The sequence below is a fragment of the Nannospalax galili genome, unplaced genomic scaffold (assembly GCF_000622305.1).
Source record: "Nannospalax galili isolate Female #2095 unplaced genomic scaffold, S.galili_v1.0 scaffold186, whole genome shotgun sequence".
In the NCBI taxonomy this organism is placed as follows: domain Eukaryota; kingdom Metazoa; phylum Chordata; class Mammalia; order Rodentia; family Spalacidae; genus Nannospalax; species Nannospalax galili.
The window spans coordinates 2720212-2740450 of NW_008358774.1; the positions used below are offsets into that span (position 1 = coordinate 2720212).

The window sequence follows — 20239 nt, forward strand, 5'->3', positions numbered from 1 at the left end:
TAGTTTAAGATTTAAAGTGGTTCTATCACAACCCCTAATCCCACCCCTTCCAGCTGTCTCCCTACCCCACACTTCTTGCCCCCTTCCCTGAGATGTCTGCTCACTGGATGGAGGACTCTGAGTTTTGTTCCTTCAGAGGTACTGGTATAAAATGAATTGCATCTTAAATCTTAAAAAGCAAGAGCTGTACCTTACACTCAGATAATAATCATGGGGCATAGAAATGTCTGTGCAACGAAAGACTAAGGCACCATTTTTCTTTCCTTTCCTTGTCTGCCTTGGGAGCAGAAGCAAAGACTCATGGGACACATAGGGTAGTCAGTATCAAGTCTTGTGACAATGCGCATCAGCCCACACCACTGGGTGCTTCTGTCTAATGCTGCCAAGCAAAAGACTTAAAACCCTACTAAAAGAATTTTCTTCCTTTAGAAATAGAGAAATAAAGGCACAATTGTACCTTATATGGGACAGTTGATGAATATTAACCTGAAAATCTTAACAACTTAGGAATAATATTGAAATGTTGTGGAATAGTTTATAGAAGTCATTTCTTGATTGTGGCATTGAAAAATATCTTTTGCAGCTTTCTTCCCAGCCAGACTATAATCAGAATCTATGAATATTTGATATATCAGCTTGACTTACCAGCAGATATTTTCTTAGGACTTACATTTTTTAAAAAATAATGGATCAAGTGGATCAACTTAGGGTTTTCAAAGGAGAGTTCTTAAAAATGATCCATTGGGGGACAACAATATAAGTAAAACTACTTGGAAATTAACTTCAAGATTTCAAAATGTATCAAGGAATGTAGACTCTCCTGTAATAATGTGCAAGATCAGAACAGCACTGTGCCACCTGGACACTTTGGTATCCAGAATGGCCTAAGGCTGATTCGTTAGGGAATGCTTGAAAGGGCTTTGTTACTAGGTGTCAAAGAGCTAGTTTCTGAGACCTAGTTTTAGTGGAGCTGGTGGTGGTGGGGAAGATGCCATCAGCTGAATGGGCAGGCAGATTCTGACCACAGGTTATTTCCTTGAGGATGGAATTCCAGTCCGCTACACGATGATGTCATAGACACGCCCCACTCGTCCCAGCCATTCCCTCACAGCCTGACGAACTCTGATGTCAGTCACGTGACAGGTCAGCTGGCTGATGCATGGGAACACTGCTGGCTGAAGGGCAGTGAAGATCTGATCTGGAAGGATCTGAATCTGATTGAGAACTGTTAGCACCATGTTGGTCCATGCCTAAGAGAAAGGATTTAAGACAATTACTGGGTGTCTCATAGTTTTGCACGGCAATTCAGTTAAGCTTTGGCAATCTGTAAAAGGGTTTCTCAGGATTTTGCTCTAATAAATTAGTCTTTAATAATTTACTGTGCCTATAATAAGTGGTAGGTTTCACTTCACATATAGAATGATGGACAGAGGCTCATCTAATATTAGGAACATCTTATTTTTAGCTTTTGCAAGCTATTAAGTATAAAACTTTGCTGGTTCTCAGGATGAAATTTCTGTGGGGCATATGACACCTTCAATCATCTCTCTGATAACATCTAGAGTACTTGGAATAATTCTGCTTTAATTTAAGAGAACATTTAAAATCATGAAGCAAAAACTCAAGGAATGAAAAAGCAATTAAGATACATGATTCATTTATCTCCTAAATTTATATATATATGTATATATATATCAGTGTTGCTAAGTACTTTAGAAAATCTAGGCCAATCTGGGGATGTAACTCAGCAGAAGAGGGCTTGTCTAGCATGCATGTATGCATGTGGCCTTGGGTCCACATCCCTAGGATTGAAAAAGTAGTCTAGGCTGATTTGTGCAGATTCTTTCTGATGAAGTATACTTCTAGGTTGACAATGTTTCAAAGGAAAAGAAGGCATCTTGCAAAAGTCATGCTAATTCCAAATTTATGCTCATGCTAGGGAAATAATCTTGCATAGGGTCTTCAGAACCTGGGGTCCCTCATCCCCAGTGTACTGTGTTTGTGCAAGATTCTGTGAAAAAAGAAAAGCATTCAAAGGGATCTGTCTAGGATCTTTCTTTTTCTATGTTCCCCATCTCATCTTCTCTCATACTAAATAAAACAGTTTTCCCCCTCAAACTCATTTTTTTTGGATGTGTCACATATGTGTGCAAGATGGCTAGAAAGACTGGAGGTGAAAATCACTGGTCTAACCACACAGTAATATGCACGCTGTCCTTTTACATAATGCTTCAGAAGTATAAAATGTTTTCAGCACCATCTTCAAATGACCAATGAAGGAATCAACACCAGTTAAAGCCCACTGATTTGACAAGCTTTAGCATCTTATTTATATAGGCGGCTTCCTAATTCTCAATAGTATGTGTTACAACGTAGAAAAAAATGGATTCTATAATGATCTGAGAAGACATTTGTTTCCCACCGATGTGTTGTTCCACACAGCTGCCTTAGTGTAGGCCCAATCATCTGAAGTATGAATATCCTTCCTCCCCTCCTCCCTCCCTCCCCAGGCTGTCCTCAAACTCACTATGCATCCAGTAATACCCTTGAACTTCTGATCCTTCTGTCTTCAATTCCTGAGTGCTGGGACTAGGTGTGATACCTACTTTTTTAGGAGGTGCTGGGATTGTTAACTCAGGGCTTCCAACATGCTAGGCAAGCACTCTACCAACTAAACTCCACCCCCAGCTTGCCCAGCTGGTTTCTATCACATCTCGGAGAATGAATGTCTTGGAAGGGGGATACCTCTGGTATCTGTAACCCAGCAATGGCCCAAAGAGACGCACCTGGATCTGTGCCTCTGCATCTCTCACAGAGACGCTCAGAGAGCTCCCGGTGGAGCCGGAGCGTGGCCTCTTCTCCTGCCGCAGCAGCTCTGGGCCTGCGCTGAAGGAATGCCTCATCTGCCCTTGGTCCATCAGATGCTGCGGTCTCTCAAGCATCGGGGAGTCGGGGCCTCGGGGCCCCAGGGGCTCCCCCTTCTTATCTACCTTGACCTCCTTGGGAAAGGCAGGCAGGTTATGCTGCTGCCTCCTCTTCTTGTACTCAGTCATTAGCTTTGAGATGGTCTTATCGGCCGCCATGGTGTAAATCTTATTCCCCGCGCTCTCCCACCACTCTTTTTTGCGACCCGGATCTTTCTTCTCCACCTTGGGGCTGGGGGGCAGCATCAGTGTGTCCCCGCTGCCTGTCCTCAGGCTCAGAGGCTCGCTGGAGTGCTCCCTCCGGTCATCTTCGGAGGGCGTGTCTTTCCCAGAGAAGCCACCTGTGGATGGGGTGGAGGACTCGGACTGGAAGGAGGGGAGGATGAAGAACGGGTCGCTCTTGAAGGCAGGTGGTTCCTCCAAGCTACTCTCCAGGTCCAGGTGCATCTGGATGTAGTGGTTGCAGAGCTCCATGCACAGCTTGTGCAGCCGCTTGACCAGCCACACCCAGTCTGCGTTGCTCACCGGCTGCACACTGAGTGATGGCAAGCGTGCCCTCCACTGCCTTTTCTCCTTGCCTCGTGGGGGGCTCACCTGCGCGGTCTCCTCAAAGATATCTTCATCTTCTGATGAGCACTGCTGGGAGGAATCCGAACTTCTCTCTTCGTCATCGAATAGGACCTTCTTCACTTGCTCTGCAGTGATGGTTTCTTGGTTGGTGAGAACAGCGCAAACGAGGGCATGGAAATAAATGTTAAAGCTCATGGCAGACTGGCGGTAGAGGTTGGCGGCGCCCCCGATGCCAGACACTTTCTTCAGCAGGCACTTCAGCCCAGGGCTGGTGTCGAATTCCCGGGCCGTCCTGTAGGAGTCCAGCAGCAGGTCAAATATGACCGCGAGGTTCTGCATGGAGATGTACCTGAGGAAGCCCAGCTTGGTGTCCGGCGCTTGGACTGTCTTCTCTTCTCCGGGAGAGGGCCCTTTGACGAACTCTTCCAGCAGGATGTCATACAGATTCTGTAGGAGCACTTGATGAGACAGCAAGCTCACCACGATTTCCCGGAAAGAGACGCTTCCAGTTAAAAGAGAGGCTGGTTAGTGGCTTTCTGCCCTCTCAGTCAGATCTTTCAAAGCAATGCAACCATGACCCATCTGAATATGTGTGAAAAGCCAAACTCAAGCAGTTGTGCTCCAGAGTCCCTAAAAAATGTTTTTTACATCATTTCATTCTGTCTCTCTGTGTCATCGTCGTGGTGGTGTCTGGTAGTCTATCCTGTGTGTCGTGCCCCCCCCCATCACCTTTACCCAATGAGCCATTTTGCCTGCCTCCCTAATGTCCTTTTATTAAAAAAAAATTATTATTTTTATTTTATGTGTATGTGTGTGTTGCCTGCATGTAGGTTAAATGCACCTGTGTCATGCAATGCCTGCAGAGAACAGAAGAGGGTGTCAGATCCTCTGGGACTGGAGTTACAGACAGTTGTTAGCTGCCATATGGGTGCTGGGATTTGAACCCGGGTCTTCTGCCAGAACAACCAGTGTTCTTAACTGCTGAGCCATCACTCCAGTTCCCCTTAATATCCTTTTTTAAGAGAGGCAAACTTCCACTTTAATCATGGCTGGTGGAATTCCTGACACATTTTAAAATCTAGGAGCTGCAGAATATAAATTAGGGTACTGATTTCCCATTATCAAGTCATAGGAAATAAATACAATACTTTCATTAAAAATTAGAAACAGGTACAATTATGACCTAGGTCACATCTTTTCTTCCATAAGAGTAATAAAACCTCAAGTCAAGAGAGTAAGTTTTATCAATTTTAAGTGGATGCTCCCTACCTTCTACCCTGTTTTCTTAAACCCAGTGTTTTGTTTTGTTTTTTAAATTTTTTTCTGTCTTTTTTTGAGATAGGGTCTCCCTGTAGCCCAAGCTGACCTAGAACTCGCTATGTAGACCAGGCTGGCTTCCAACTCACAAGGATTTGCCTGACTCTGCCTTCCACGTGCTGGGATTAAAGGCATGTGCCACCATGTCTGGAAAACCCAGTATTTTAAAAACATTTATTAAAGCTCGTCTTTGCTACTAAAGCAGTTTTGCAGGAGTAAATGTAATGCTTTAGGTGTGTATTTACCAAACTTCAGCATTTCCAGTGTGTGCAGAAGACAGCCAAATATTGAAAAGTTTTATGCTGTCACTATCCCTAGCTGAAACTTGGATTAAAATGAGTAAGAACTGGGAATAGATGAACTTTCTGATAAGTGTCCTTTGTGTTTATAGCAATGTACCTTTTCTTGGTGTGCCCATTTGGTTTCTCATCAGGAGGAAGTTCAATGATGAGCTGACAGGACTGAGCATGATCGAAGTTGTTTGGCGTCTTTGGTGAGCACTGGGTGTCCAACATAAACACCTGAAAGAATATACAAAGGAACAGTTCAGAGTCCCACTTCTATAGACTCTACCAACACTCAGCTAGTGGCTCTGGGAAAGCTGTTTATTCTCTACCCATTTTTCTCACCTATAAAGTAGGGATGACAGTGGCTTCCTACTTGGCAGATATGATGCATTAAATAAATCGATATATGTTTATTACATATACAAGAACACAAGAACAGAGGAAGTAACAAATACTGGCTCTTGACACTAATAACATTAGTACTTCTACCACATTCACTATGATCCAAATGTCAAGTCCTGATGCTTAGCAGTAATGGCAAATAGAAGGTGGCTATGTTTGTAAAAGCTCATCTTTGTATACATATAATTTTCCAGTGCTGGAGACTGAACACAGAGTCTTGCCCATGTTAGGAGACACTCAGCTACTTTGCTACATCCCTTTATTTCTGATTTTGATATCTGTTTGGTATCAGGTCATCTTTAATCAGATCTTTAATCCAAATGACTTCATTTCTTGTGATTTAAAAGAACTTTAGAAATAGGGGCTGGAGAGATGGCTCAGTGGTTAAGAACACTGGCTGTTCTTACAGAAGACCTGGGTTTGAATCCCAGCACCCACATGGCAGCTAACAACTGTCTGTAACGCCAGTTCCAGAGGATCTGACAGCCTCTTCTGTCCTCCACGGGCATTGCATGACATGGGTGCACTTACCTACATGTAGGCAATACACGCATACACATAAAATAAAAATAATAAATAAAATATTAAAAAAGAACTTTAGAAATAGACTATTTTTTTGTCTTTTTTTTGAGACAGGGTCTCCTTGTAGCCCCAGCTGTCCTGGAACTCACTATGTAGACCAGGCTGGCTTCGAACTCACAAAGATCCACCTACCTCTGCCTCCCAAGTGCTGGGATTAAAGGTGTGCACACCACGCCCGGCAGAAATAGACTATTTTTTAAGGAAACTTCTTCTTTTCCAATATTGCAAGAATGATCTGAGTACTTACTGGGTTATTTTAACTGTGAATTTAGAAGGAAGGCTTGGGACTGAAGAAAGAGAAATATTAAGAAGTGAAATGATTCTCTGTTCTTATCCATTAACAATCATTTCAGAAGTGGATTCTACTTATATGTGTGCAAAAGAAAAGGCCATGGGCATGTGATGATATCTGCAGGTGCGGGGACATTTAAAAAATTACTTATTTTTATTTATGTGCTTGCACCTGCTTGTCTATATGTGCATCACATGTGTGCAGGTGCCCATAGAGGCCAGAAGAGGGCATCAGATTTCCTGGAACTAGAGTTACAGGCAGTTGTGAGCCACTTGATATGAGTGCTGGGCTATGTAAGACATTTTTGATGATTAGCTCCATTCAACTCAAATTTACTAGGCTGTGTAAAAATATTAAGGTCTGTGTTCTATATGGAAGAGAAAAAAATGTAAGGCATGTTCCATCTTTAGCCACCCATATTTAGCATCAATAGTATTGAAGCAAATACTTCTAAGTAGCCTAAGCAAATGTAGATGAAGTTCAGGGTGTAGGACAGACTCTGCTCTCAATGCTTGGGGATTCATTGAGCAAGGGACAGTGTAGAGAAGGAATGAGCTAAAGTCCTTCCATTCAAAAAATGGTACTGGCAAGAGGTTATGGCCTCAATGCGAATGTCCTTAAGGGAGTGAAACACAGCTTGGTGATGCGTGACATTCAAGTTAACTCTAAGTATGACTCTCAAGCTTCTGGAGTCCTCAAGACCCACACAGTTCAACTCTTACCTGCTGGGCCATGGCCCTGATGCGCCAGTACTCTGCTTCAGCGCTGGGGGAGGAGGATGGGGCTGCCACCCGCACCTGGCAGCCTTCCCCACTGAAGCTCTCTGTGCCACTGTGGAAGCAGCCAAGCAGGTCCTAGGGAGAAACAGCAGGCATTCATGTAGTATGCCTTGGTTCAGAGTGCCAGGCCGAATCTGGAATCTGACACTGGGCTAAGGACTGCCCCAGCACTTCTTTCTCAACTTCTGCAAGATTTCTCATGCAACTGCCTCCTCTGAGGAGGCAGGTAGAACCCAGGGACCCAGTTTGATCAAGCCTCAGGGGGCTAAGGAAGAAGAAAACAACTCTGGCTCCCTCCTGGCACTTTACCTTCACTGGCTTGAGTGTGGAGGAGAAGGCATCCTGCAGGGCACAGCACGCAAGCCGCCACATTTCCTCAGTGAACGTGGGACCCGCTGTCACAAGGACATACCTGCCCAAAGACATATGAATCGAGACGTTTTATTGCCACAAAGCTGAACCCTTATGAACTGTGTATGTTCTGTAGTGACCATGTTAGCCTTTCTGTCTTTTCTCACTCTTCCCTTCATCCATTTGGTGTTCCACTGTCAAAATATGATTTTCTGAACCATGTTAACAGAAATATCAATGGATTCCTATTGCCAAACAGAAGAACACTTATCATCAGGCTTGTATGCAAGATTATATATTCCCATTTTCTACCATTCCTTTACAAATAAGAAATAAACAAAACAAGACCCAAAGTCTCTCATTGTCATCATTTATTCTTATCTCCATTCACTTGTTATCTGTTCACCTGCTTGGTGTGTGTCCTCACCCAGTGAAAGCATATCCACTTGGAATAGGGACCGAGTGTCATCATAATCACCACCCACCTCATCTCCCTAGGTAGTTACCATCACCCCCCCCACACCATTCTTCTGTAACCCTCTCTCGGTTAGGTTACTTTGAATATTTGAGACAGAGTCTTGCTGTGTAGCCCAGGCTGGCTTTGAGCTAGAAATCCTCTTCATTCTTCCTCCTGGGTGCTGGGATTATAAGTGTGCACTATTCCCCTGGCTGTTATATCACCCACTCTTTTTTACTGTCCTACACTAAAGGGAGGCGAGAACCTAGTATCTAGTAATGTTTGCACAAGAAGCATTTCCTGTTCTTGTCACATAGGAACTGTCCTCTGGACCTTCAAATGGGGCTTGTTAAGAGCAGAGGTGGGGCATGAGAACAAGATCCCCAGACCTGAGAGACTCCCAAGGAGAGCCATGGGATCCAGGGTCTGACTGAGGCAGACCACTTGATGGTCAACGGTCAGCAGTGTGTTGGGGGCCTCTGTTATGTGAAGTAGAAGTCTCTTCATATCCGTATAGCTCACGAAGCTCGGAGTTATGTGCTGAGACTCCTTTAATAGCGGGGTGCCTTCCTGGCATTCTCCCTGACTCTCCTTTTGAAGTGCCCACCACAAATGCCATAACATAAACATGGCCTCTGGCTCTAGGAATACCATGCTTTCCTGTGTGATTTTTCAGGTAGTCAGCGGTCTGGCAGCATGGCAGAAATCCACTTCCAAATGCAAATAGAATGTCTCACAAAAGTATCTATCAGCCAAAGCTTTTACCACTACCCCCATGGTATAAATATCCCAGTCTTTCTCTCAATATCAGAGAGCTGGGTCGCAGACCTGCTGAATCGCAGAGAGCAGAGACACTTAATAAAGCTGTGACACGGGCTAAGCCGAATCTTGAGTCTTGTGTCTTACTACCAGCGACCCAGCCTCTCTGGGGGGCACATTCCTCCGTTACCGGCTCAAGAATCCCAGCTTCAGCCACCTTGCGCTCTCCTGCGTAATCCAGTGGCCAGTGGATTTCGCATCAAGAGGAAAGCGCACAGGGGGAAATTAAGGTGGTATACGGCTAGACAACGCTCCAGCAGCAGAGGCCCATAGAGACACGGAGAAGGCCACGGGGCCAGACCCGCCTTCCTCCAGAAGCCTGTGGACCTGCCATGCCATTCTGGGAGTGCGCGCAGGGACCCCGAGGTGCCCGCGCTCCCCACGCCAGGGAGCCCAGCGTGCGTGCACTATAGCAGTGGACTACCAAGTCTTGGGTTCTACTCAATATGCTCCACCATCACTTCCTACTGAAGAAAACTCTCTTCCTTTGCCTCCAAGGAAGCCCTTCATCACTTTCTATGCACCAAATCACCTTGGCTCAGTCCTTATTCACTAAGTATTTGCTGAATGAACACCCAAGGGAAGGACTATGAGCACATGGTTATCTGTACTTATAAAAAACAATCCCCAAAGTGAGTTGCTACCTTAAAAGAAAATTCGATTTCTCTGTATTCCTAAATAAAACTCCACCTTCGTGGAAAGCCAGGGGACCTTTTTCTCACCGTATGCAGGAGCAGCCCACTCTGGAGATGGTTTCTGTGGGCTTGGCTACACATGCCACGAGCAGTTCAAAGAGGTCTTTCAGCATGGTGTTGATCATACTCTCATACCTGATGTCTGCAGGGAGAAGTAACAAGACTTTACAACGTGGGCAGAAAGGGACAGAGTGAAATGGCCACCTGTAGCAAAAGAGGAAGGTCTGAGAGGTAGAAAGATACAGAGGTATTTGGGGAAAGAAATGGAACCATGAGAAGTGTAATGCTCCCTCCCCCCAAAAAGACAGCAAAGCCATGCTTTTATCCCAATTTTGGCATGTTTCATGTAGACACAGCATGATGAAATATGTGGTTCACTTTTAAGTGTTCTATGTTTTTCAAAGTTCAGCATATAATTAATTTATTCAAACAGGATAGAACAGATTATATGGCCTAAATATTAGTTTGTAAAAATTTAATTCTATTAAATAAATAAATGTAACACTTTAATAAGTAACAAGATTTGAGATAAAGAAGAATTTGTGCTTGTGTTTCGTCAGTCCAGGGAATTAAATCCAGGGGCTTGCATGTGGTAGATACATGCTCTTCCAGGTCTCATGTGGTTTTTAGATATTTGCATATGCCTGTGCAGGTAATGTGTCTGAAGATACTTCCTTTTATGTTTCTTTTTTAAATAAATAATCATTTATTTATTTATTTTTATTTTACACGAGTATTCTTGCCTGTATGTATGTAAGTACACCCATGTTGTGCAATGCCCATGGGGGTCAGAAGAGGGGGGTCAGATCCCCTAGAACTAGAGTTAAGGATGGTTGTTAGCCACTATGTGCTGTGAACCAATCCCAGGTCCTCTGCAAGAGCAGTCAGCACCTTTTTTTAAAAAAATAAAATTTATTTATTTTTTATTTTATATGTATGCGTGTACTGCCTGCATGTAGGTAAGTGCACCTGTGTCATGCCATGTCTGTGGAGGACAGAAGAGATTGTCGGATCCCCTGGGACTGGAGTTACGGACAGCTGTTAGCTGCCGTGTGGGTGCTGGGATTCAAAGCCGGGTCCTTTGCAAGAACAGTCAGTGTTCTTAACTGCTGAGCCATCTCTCCAGCCCCTCTATTTAAAAAAAAAATTTTTTTTTGGTCTTTTTGAGACATGGTTTTCCTGTAGCTCTAGCTGTCCTGGAACTCACTATGTAGACCAGGCTGGGCTTGAACTCACAGAGATCCGCCTGCCTCTGCCTCCCAAGTGCTGGGATTAAAGGCGTGCGCCACCATGCCTGGCTATTTAAAAATATTTCAAAATTTATTTTTATTTTATGTGTCTTGAGTGTTTTGCTTGCCTTTATGTAAGTGTACCACATACATTTAATGCCTGAAGAGGCCAGAAGAGGACACTGGATCCCCTAGAACTAGAGTTACAGATACTAGCTACAATGTGGGTGCTAGGAATTGAACCTGGATCCTCTGCAAGAGCAGCCAGTGCTCTTACCTACTGAGCCATCTCTCCAGCCTTACTGATAACTCAATTAAATTGAATTAAGTGTTCTTAGAAAACAAAACAATCTTTCCTCAGCTTGGTGGCTTTCCGAACCTGTTCAGTCTGGCTTCCATCTATAGACAATCTGCAGACAAAAAGAAAGAAAGCTTCCAAAACTCACATGCCCAATTCAAGGAATGCATCTGTAGGTTTTCCTTAAGGTCTTTGTGACACCACAGAAACAACTTTCAGTGGTGTCCTCCATAGTCCCTTGATGTACAAAGCAATTACCTGATCAGGAACATCAACCCCTGGAGACAATCCCACCACCTACATGTGGAAAACCCCTGCCTCCTCCATCTGTGTTCTTACTTTGCTGAGCAAACTGCCCTCACTAAACTTAGCACAGACACAGCTTCTCTGTGTCCCTTGGAGCCCACATTCTCTTTGGTCTCTCTATCGTCTCTAGCCAGGAGCCTTTCTCTCCCTTTACTTTGTATCCCTTCCTTTCTTTAGAGTCTGCTTAGCAGCTATGCTTCTTCTTCCTCCCAAACCTCCAGATTTTTCCATGGCATATCCTGAGTAAGCATCTACTTTCACAAAGGTGACTCCCCAGGGCCCTGTGCTGGTCTCCTGCCTACCATAGCCTCATTATCTGCTGCTTTCAACATACTAGCATATCTTTTCAAAGTGCCGTAGACATTGAGAAACTTTCCTTTATCCCTGTCTTGTTAAGTAACTTCTTGACAACCAAGCCTTTTCTGAGTCTATTTCCTCTATTTGCCCTCTTTAGATGAACAAGTCATACACCTCCCATTATCCCAGTTACAGAGACACAGAGAAAAAAGTTTATAATATACTTGAACTTGCCTTCCCTCTCCTTATGCACAGTTATGGTAGACCTACTACCTGGTGTTGTATTTTCAACAACAAATATACAGCATTCTGTTTGATTGCTTTGTAGAGGTACATGGTTATTAATTTTCCCTGTGATAATATGTCATTAGTTCACTGGCACTGACCATGTGATGCTATTTTAATAATTCCCAGGACAAAGGCATTTGCATAAGCCATCTACTAAGCACTATGAGATAACGATGCTGGCCCTTGAAGCAATACCCACAGTGACCTGCTCTGGTGCTGTAGCTACCTGAGTGGAGAAAGCTTTGAATGTGCTCTACCACCAGCTCGCAGGACAGACCAATAGCATGCTTGAAGTTAGCAGATGCCATATCCCAGTAGGAATGGTCTTTATGGCTACGACGAAGCCAAAGTGACATCACGGGAAGGAGAAGGTGGACAACTGCATAGATTCCAAACCCAGGTCCTGAAAATAGAAAGAGGAGGGTCAGATTGTGATCTCAAGGGGAGGCTCCTTGCCATGACTGGTATCAGAGACCTCTTTCAAAAAGATCCCCCTGTTCTCTGAGCAAGTGTGGGAAAAATTTACCCCTCACTGGGGGAAGGGCATGGCATGTTCTTTCTTTGTATTATTTTAGTTATACAGGTAATATACTAATAAATGTATAAAAATCCAAATATTGGGGCTGGAGACATGGCTCAGTGGTTAAGAACACTAGTTGTTTTTTGCAGAAGACCAGGGTTCGAATCCTAGCACCCACATGGCTGTTAACAACTATTCGTAACTCCAGTTCCAGGGGATCTGACAGCCTCTTCTGTCTTCTGCTGGCATTGCATGACATGGATGCACTTACCTATATGCAGGCAATACACGCATACACATAAAATAAAAACAATAAAACAAAATATTTTTTAAAAAATCCAAATTTTGCTGGGCGTGGTGGTGCACACCTGTAGTCCCAGCACGTAGGAGGCAGAGGTAGGTGGATGTCTTTGAGTTAGAGGCCAGCCTGGTCTACATACTGAGTTCCAGGTCAGCTGAGGCTGCAGGGAGACCCTGTCTCAAAAAGCCAAAAAAAAAAAAAAAAAAAAATCCAAATTTTGACAAAGCTAAAATACAATTTTATCACATCCTAGTCTTCAGATGTAAACACAGAAATACATATGTGCATGTGAGAAAGCATTATTTCAAAATATAAGTAGGTATTTATCCGGAACAGTGAGAAATAATGGTTTTATTTGTTGACAGATAAGAGTCTACCTGTGTTGCCAAGACTGACTCTGAACTCCTGGGCTCAAGTGTTCCTCCTGTCTTAGCCTCCTGAATAGCTGTGACTACAGTGTGACCATTTACTATCACACTGGCTTACAGCTTTTAAGACTATTTTTAGAATGTGAATTTTCCTTTTCATATTTATTAGTAAATTTAGATAATTCTTATTTTCACTGTCATATGCTATTTCCATTATAAAATATGTAATTTGAGTATAAGTTTCAGTACAGATGGGCATTTTAAAATACTGTATTCATTTATTTTTTATTTGATATGCATGAGTGTATTGCCTGTATGTTAGTGTAAGTGCACCCATGTTGTGCAATGCCTGCAGAGGTCAGAAGAGGGCATTGGATCCCCTGGAACTGGAGTTATATTTAAGATATTTCTATTTTTTATTCTGTAGACAATGTTATGTGGAAAAATCTTTGTGCTTCCTTATAGAAATGTTAAAAGATTTTAAAAATTTTGATTTTAAAAGCAAGGAAGTAGTAGGATGTGCTGGCACATGCCCATAAATCCTAGCACTTGGGAGGTTAAGACAGCTGGACTACCAGTTTGAGGCCAGGGTGGGCTACACAGTGAGACCTGACAAATAAACAAATAAGTAATTACAAGGCACCATTTTATTACAAACATAAAAATTACAATACAAAAGAAAATAAAAATTACATAAAAAGAATACAAAGAGGGAAAAAAACTTACCTACAGATATAGCATTACATTTTGACATATTTTCTTCAAGTAGGTTTTGAATGCACATGTATGTATATATGTATTTATAAATGCATAAAATTTCATTTGAGTGATCTTGCATTCCACATTTAAAATAATGCCTTATAAACACTTAGGTCATTAAATATTAGTCATAAATATTCCTTTTAATTATTACAGAAAATCTTCTTTACCATAATTTAGTTAACTGCTTCTCATTTAGAGTGTTCATGATTTTTATTTTAGTATTTAAGATATTTAAACATGGGGTCGGAGAGATGGCTCAGTGGTAAAGAACACTGGTTGTTCTCGCAGAAGACCCGGGTTCGAGTCCCAGCACCCACATGGCAGCTAACAACTGTCTGTAACTCCAGTCCCAGGAGATCTGACAGCCTCTTCTGACCTCTGCGGGCACTGCATGACAGGGGTGTACTTACCTACATGCAGGCAATATATGCATACACATAAAATAAAAATAATAAATAAAAGTTAAAAAAAGATATTTAAATAAAAGCATATATATTTTGCCTTTATTATTATAAATTCACTTAGATGATAGAGCCCTTGTAGAATTAGCAGCATTAAATACCATTCATACAGGTTTAGTGGCAATTAACCTGAAAACTGAAAACAGTACTTACTAACGAGATAGATTTACAAGTAGTAGCATATAATTAATTCTATAAAGTGCTTTTTCTTCAACTGAATGCTTTTAATTTTTAAAACTTTTTTTTTTGAGACAGGCTATGTAGTACTGGCTGGCCTAGAACTCACTTATGTAGATTAGGCTGGCCTGGAACTCACAAGGATCTTCTGCCTGTCTCTGCACCAGAGTGCTGAGATTAAAGGTGTGAATCACCATGCCCGGCCTGATTTTAGCTTTTTAACATATGAGAAAAGATGCTATGTTTTTTCCTAAAAAAATTCCAGTATAAACTTTGCAATGGGTTTTAAGACGGTGTTAACAATCAAGTCATTAGAAAGATGAATAGAGACTTTTTCTTCTCATTGTGGAATTAACTAGTAGGTTCGTTAAGGTTCTGATTCTTTTAATAAAAACTAAAATTTCTATAAAACGTCCTTTTGACCTGGGGAAAACTAGGATGAAGAAATATGTGTGTTAGGTTTTATTAATCCAGAATAAGGTATCTCTTTCTAAGGATTCCTCTTTTCCTATCTAGGGGTCTGTCCTAGGCAGTGTCATTTTTCCAGTGCTAATCACCTTGACAAGATGCTGCTTACTACTGCACATGCTAGTGGGGGGTCGTCTGTGTCAGTGGTGGGCCTGGTGCATTCCCCTGACAGCACTGGGGTTGCACGTACTGAAAGATTTGGTCAAGGAGGAGGGTTGTGATCACGGCATATGGCAAAGTTAGCCAGCTCATGGAGACACTGATTGCACAGACTGATTGATGTGGGGCTCCAACACCCCTAAACCACATGACTTTTGTAAATGGGCTGGTAAAAGAAACATAAAACATTCCAAAGCCATAACATCACTGTATTGTAGACATTCAACACTTATTTACTGAGCATGTGTTCTGCATGAAAGGTTGCATTAAATGTAAGAAACAGTGAAAATGGGTAGACATTTATAGAAATACCTTCCTGAAAATAGTTCTATGTATAACAACTCCTCCCCCAATAAAAACAGACATAGACATTTACCAGGTGTCTTGGTAATGTCTCTCAGTAGCTCAAAGAGTAAATCCAAGGTTGGTGGCTGGTGCTGTCGTGGACAATTGGACACAGCTGCTGTTAGCTGCTCCAATAGGATGATCCAGACTTCTATTAGACCTGAAGACCAAAAAGCAGACGTCTCTGAAACCCAGCTACACATCATAAAGAATCATTGCAAGATCCTAGCAAACACAACGTGGACATGCCAAGGACTAGCAGGTGTCAGCTGTCACCAGGGTGTTAGCCCTCGCCGCACACAGATTTTATGATTTATATGTTCTGACAGAGCAAAGGAAAATACAACACTCAAATTATTTCTCACTCCTCTATTTTTTTGGACAAGGTCTCCCTAGCTCCAACCCACTTGGAATTTACTATGTGGACCAGGCTGGCCTTGATCTCCCAGAGATCTGCTTGCCTCTGCCTTCTGAGGGCTGGGATTAAAGGCACATGCACCAGCCTGGCACTCAGCATATAAATTCTATATTGAAATGGCTGTCAGATCTCTTAGAAGTCAATAATAATTAAAGGATAAAATATCCTTTTTAGTTTTATTGCCTGTCGATCCTGTTTTTTTTTTTTGAGACAGTGTCTCATGTAGCCCAGGCTGGCCTCAAAGTCACTATGTAACCAAGGATGACCTTAAACTTCAGATTCTCCTGCCTCCATCTTAAAAATGCTGGGATTACAGGCACTGCCCTACTCAGTTTATATCCTGTGCTCAGGATCAAATCCATGGCTTCATGCATGCTATGCAAGCATGCTACCAGCTGAACTACATTCATAGCCTGCCTGTCTCTCCTTTAAAAACTGATTTTGCTGAGGTAAATATATGTAGCAAAATAGCATATATATAATCTATATTATAACAAAATTTTTCACTATTTTCAGATGCTAATTATATGCATCATGCTGTGTAACCATCACTACTCCCAAAACCTTCATCACTCTGTTACTATTAAGCAATAGCTATCCATTCTCCCTTCACTCCAGCCCCAAGTAACTTCTAATCACTATCACACGTGGTAATGGCAGGGTCTCTGTTTGCTACGGAAGGAGCTAGAGTTTACCATCTCTGAATGTGCAAGGCAATATATTGTCCACTTCTAGTTCAAATCACTCAAGGAACTGTCTTCCTATGTGCAACAAGCCATAGAGGTTATCTGATGAGGAGTACTGTTATGTACAAGGCTAGAAAACAGGCTGGGTCACCAGAGCCTTAGTAATTGGGGCTGTAATAAACCTGAATAAATGTACTAGTTGAAGTAATCTTTAACTTCCACTGGCTTCTGTGTTCTCTCCATCATGTATCTCTTAGAAACATCCCTAAAATTAACTACCTCAGCCCAGATACTAAATTTTCTGCCACTTCTTCACAAAGTTATTGAGCATTGTCTAAAAGGTAAGAAAGTGTGCTTTGGTCATTTGCCGCACTTCACTCTCTTGTGAAGGTCCCCATGTGCATGTAAAGTTAGTAAAACTTTTATGATTTTCTCTGATTAACGAGCCTTTGGTATTCACGGGGTTTCTGGATCTAGTCAAAAAGCTCACACAAGAACCAGGGAGAAGTAGTGGGATCTCGCTCCATTATCTCTCAAGAACACTTACTGAGACATTTACAGAGGCAATGCTATAATGTTTGGGTTTCCCCATGGACTAATATGGAAGAAAGAAGGAAAATATACATGACCGAATGTCTACACATTAATGATAGTTGAAAGAGGAAGATACCACCATGTCTAGCTTTGTATAGCCTATATATGCTTATATTTTATATATTTCATCTAGTTTTGTAAATGTCTGAATTTTCCATTGGATGGGAAAAGCTTTTATGTGCCTCAGACATCCAGAATATCTGAGAACAGCAATTCTGAGAACTGTTTACTCTCTCTCTCTCTCTCTCTCTCTCTCTCTCTCTCCAGTTGTGCACTGCCATGCATGCATATGTGGAGGCTAGAGGTCAATGTCAGGTGTCTTCCTTTATTATTATTTTTTTTTGAGATGAGGTCCCTCACTGAATCTGGAGTTCACTTGCCATATGGGATAGACTGGCTGCCAGTGAGGCCCTGGGACTCCTTTGTCTCTGCATCTCCCACCTCCAGGTCTCAGGCTACAGATGCACACAGCCATACCTGGCTTTTACATAGGTGCTTGGAATCTGAACTCAGGTCCTCATGGTTGCACAGCAAGCATGTTACCCAGCACATTACCTACTGAGCCATCTCCCAGCCCCCTGTTTAACTTTTGATACTAACTCAAAGCTTTTACTTTTATACTTTTTATTAAGTTTCATATATATTATAATTTTAAAGTGCTTGATGAATTGATAATTAATGATTGATGTGGGGAACTTGAGATAGACCCTTGGCTGAACTTCATCCCTCTGTAAGAAGATAGACTTTCTAGAACAAAATGGGTTAACAGTTTGCACCAATGAGAAGGAGGCTACTGCTATAACACATGAGTATTTCTGTTTTTAAAGAATGTTATAGGTAAATAACATTAGCTTCTGCTCATAATTATATTGGTTATAAAAATTATTCTTACTTAATCATTAAAATGAAACTTCCATTAAGCAACATATAGACACTTTTTAGTAGTTTCAATTATTCTATACATTCGATACTTGGTCTTTCCTATAATCTTTTTCTCAATTGATCTGATTTAATGAGATTTGATCATTTATGATTGCTATCAAAAACTGTAAACTTGGGGCTAGAGAGATGGCTCAGTGGCTAAGAGCATTGGCTGCCCTTGAAGAGAACCTGGATTTGGTTCCCAGCACCCACATGCTGACTCATTAACACTTGTAGCTCCAGTTCCGGTGGATTTGATACCCTCTTCTGGCTTCTACAGGCGTTGTACATGTGGGTGCACAGACATACACGCAGGCAAAACACTCATACACATAAAATAAAAATAAATCAATAGACAAGTACATTTTTTTTACAAAACTGTAAACTTCTAGCCAAGCCTGTAATTGAAAGACAAAAATTTAAAACAAGCAACAATAAAACATCCTCTAAGAGTTGTTTTACAAAGTTATGAAACCTATGCTTGAAAAGTAAGCCTAATCAAGGGTGTCATTTACATTTCTAGATGTGGAACAGGGCAGGGTCTTCTGAGACCATAGACAACAGTCATAAACAGGAGTTAATCCACCTGAAAATTACTCAGACTTCCTAGACTGAAATCTGACTCATAAGAGATTACTTGGGACCCAATTTAAACAAATTCATTTTTTTTTTTTTTGCCCTTTTTAAGACAGGATCTCCCTGTAGCCCCAGCTTGAATGGAACTCACCATGTAGACCAGGCTGGCCTTGAACTCACAGAGACCTGCCTGCCTCTGCCTCCTGAGTGCTGGGATTAAAGGCATGCGCCACCAAGTCCGCTACACATTCTTTAAAACTATTCTTTTCCTAACCCTTCAGCATCTTCAGTCACAGATTCTCTCTTCAGTAATGGCTTAATTTCTACAGGCTCTGCCCAAATGGTCTTGTAGAAAGTAATTATATAATGATTGTATTTACTCAAAGCTATTAAAGACAATTACCAGCCCATTTAAGTACCAAATGCAACTCTGTCCTAATTTGCTAAATTCAAGAGAAATCAGAGTTTGAAACATAGTTAATGGATCTGCACATCTGTGCTGGTTTTCTACAGAGGTGCTCAAGTGAAAAGGATGGGTTTCAAAGAAACAGTTATAAAGTGTTGGTTTTAAAAAGTCCATGGTAACTTTCTTATTATGATAAAATTATAAAAACCAAAGAAACAAATGATCATTCTTAATGATCTTCAAACTAACTCAATCTTAGGCAAACGCTTCTGAGATTAAGAACACAGCAAATGACCTTAGTCAACTAGCTTACCAGTGTCGTCATCAAAATCCGACAGGACTGATTCGATTCCATCCTCACTGCTTGCTGACTGCTCCTGAAGTCTTCGTGGCAAGCTAGCAAGTCGCCCACTAAGGAATATTGGCTTCAAGGGCATTTTATAGATCTTGGCCAATAACTAAATAAGAGAATCACCCCAAACATTGCAGTTATAATTTGGGAAACAGTAAGACACTACGTTATTAAAGGGGACACAGAAAACAAGAAGGGTTCCCAGTTTGTAAGTTATTTGTGATTTGTATTTCAAAGATACCTGATAAGAGGCGTTTATATCAGGAAGCAGATGAAATAGCATTCACTGGCAACAAGAAAGCAGTAAATAGATAATTTTCTGTATCTTAAATACATACAGGTTTTATAGATTCATGTAAACCTACTGAGGGAACTGTGAACAGGTCAAGCACTTTTGTCTATGGGGGATGTCTGAGATGAGTTCATAGGAAAAGAGACATCAGACTCTAGCTTCCCCTTCCCAAGACCCAACCTCTAAGGAAACAAAGGGGCAAGAGCAACCTGGGAAATGGAGGGGATCTGAGGGCAAGGTGGAAGAGACAAAGGTGTCATTCCTAGGCCACAAAAAAGACATTTGCTAATACTTTATGAACACCTTCTGAGGCAGGTGTGGGGTTTAGGGCCAAGCATGGGCCTCCCTAGTACCTGAGAACAGCGCCTGAGGTAATCCAGGGCAGGCAGACACAGGTCTGTGGATGTGGCTCCTGGTCCAGGGACACAGTCTCCAATTTCTTTACAGTCTACTTCGCCTAGGGCAGTGTGGGAACAGAGACAAACAAAATTACCCAGGTTCTCCCATTGTAACAGAAGACTTTCTCATTCATGTAGTTCA

General features: G+C 41.9%; 1 protein-coding gene across 1 annotated transcript in view; it reads right to left on the minus strand.

The window, feature by feature from the left end:
* Positions 1-617: 617 nt before the first annotated feature.
* Positions 618-20239, minus strand: part of Arfgef3 (ARFGEF family member 3) — a 181657-nt gene continuing 162035 nt past the window's right edge. The window contains exons 25-34 of the mRNA XM_008822042.3: positions 20053-20156; positions 19369-19513; positions 15486-15614; positions 12120-12296; positions 9503-9617; positions 7463-7565; positions 7097-7228; positions 5211-5332; positions 2787-3996; positions 618-1250 (exon numbers count right to left, since the gene is read on the minus strand). Coding sequence (XP_008820264.1) covers positions 1059-1250; positions 2787-3996; positions 5211-5332; positions 7097-7228; positions 7463-7565; positions 9503-9617; positions 12120-12296; positions 15486-15614; positions 19369-19513; positions 20053-20156 — 2429 coding nt within the window. The 3' untranslated portion in view covers positions 618-1058. The remainder of the gene's footprint in view (positions 1251-2786; positions 3997-5210; positions 5333-7096; positions 7229-7462; positions 7566-9502; positions 9618-12119; positions 12297-15485; positions 15615-19368; positions 19514-20052; positions 20157-20239) is intronic.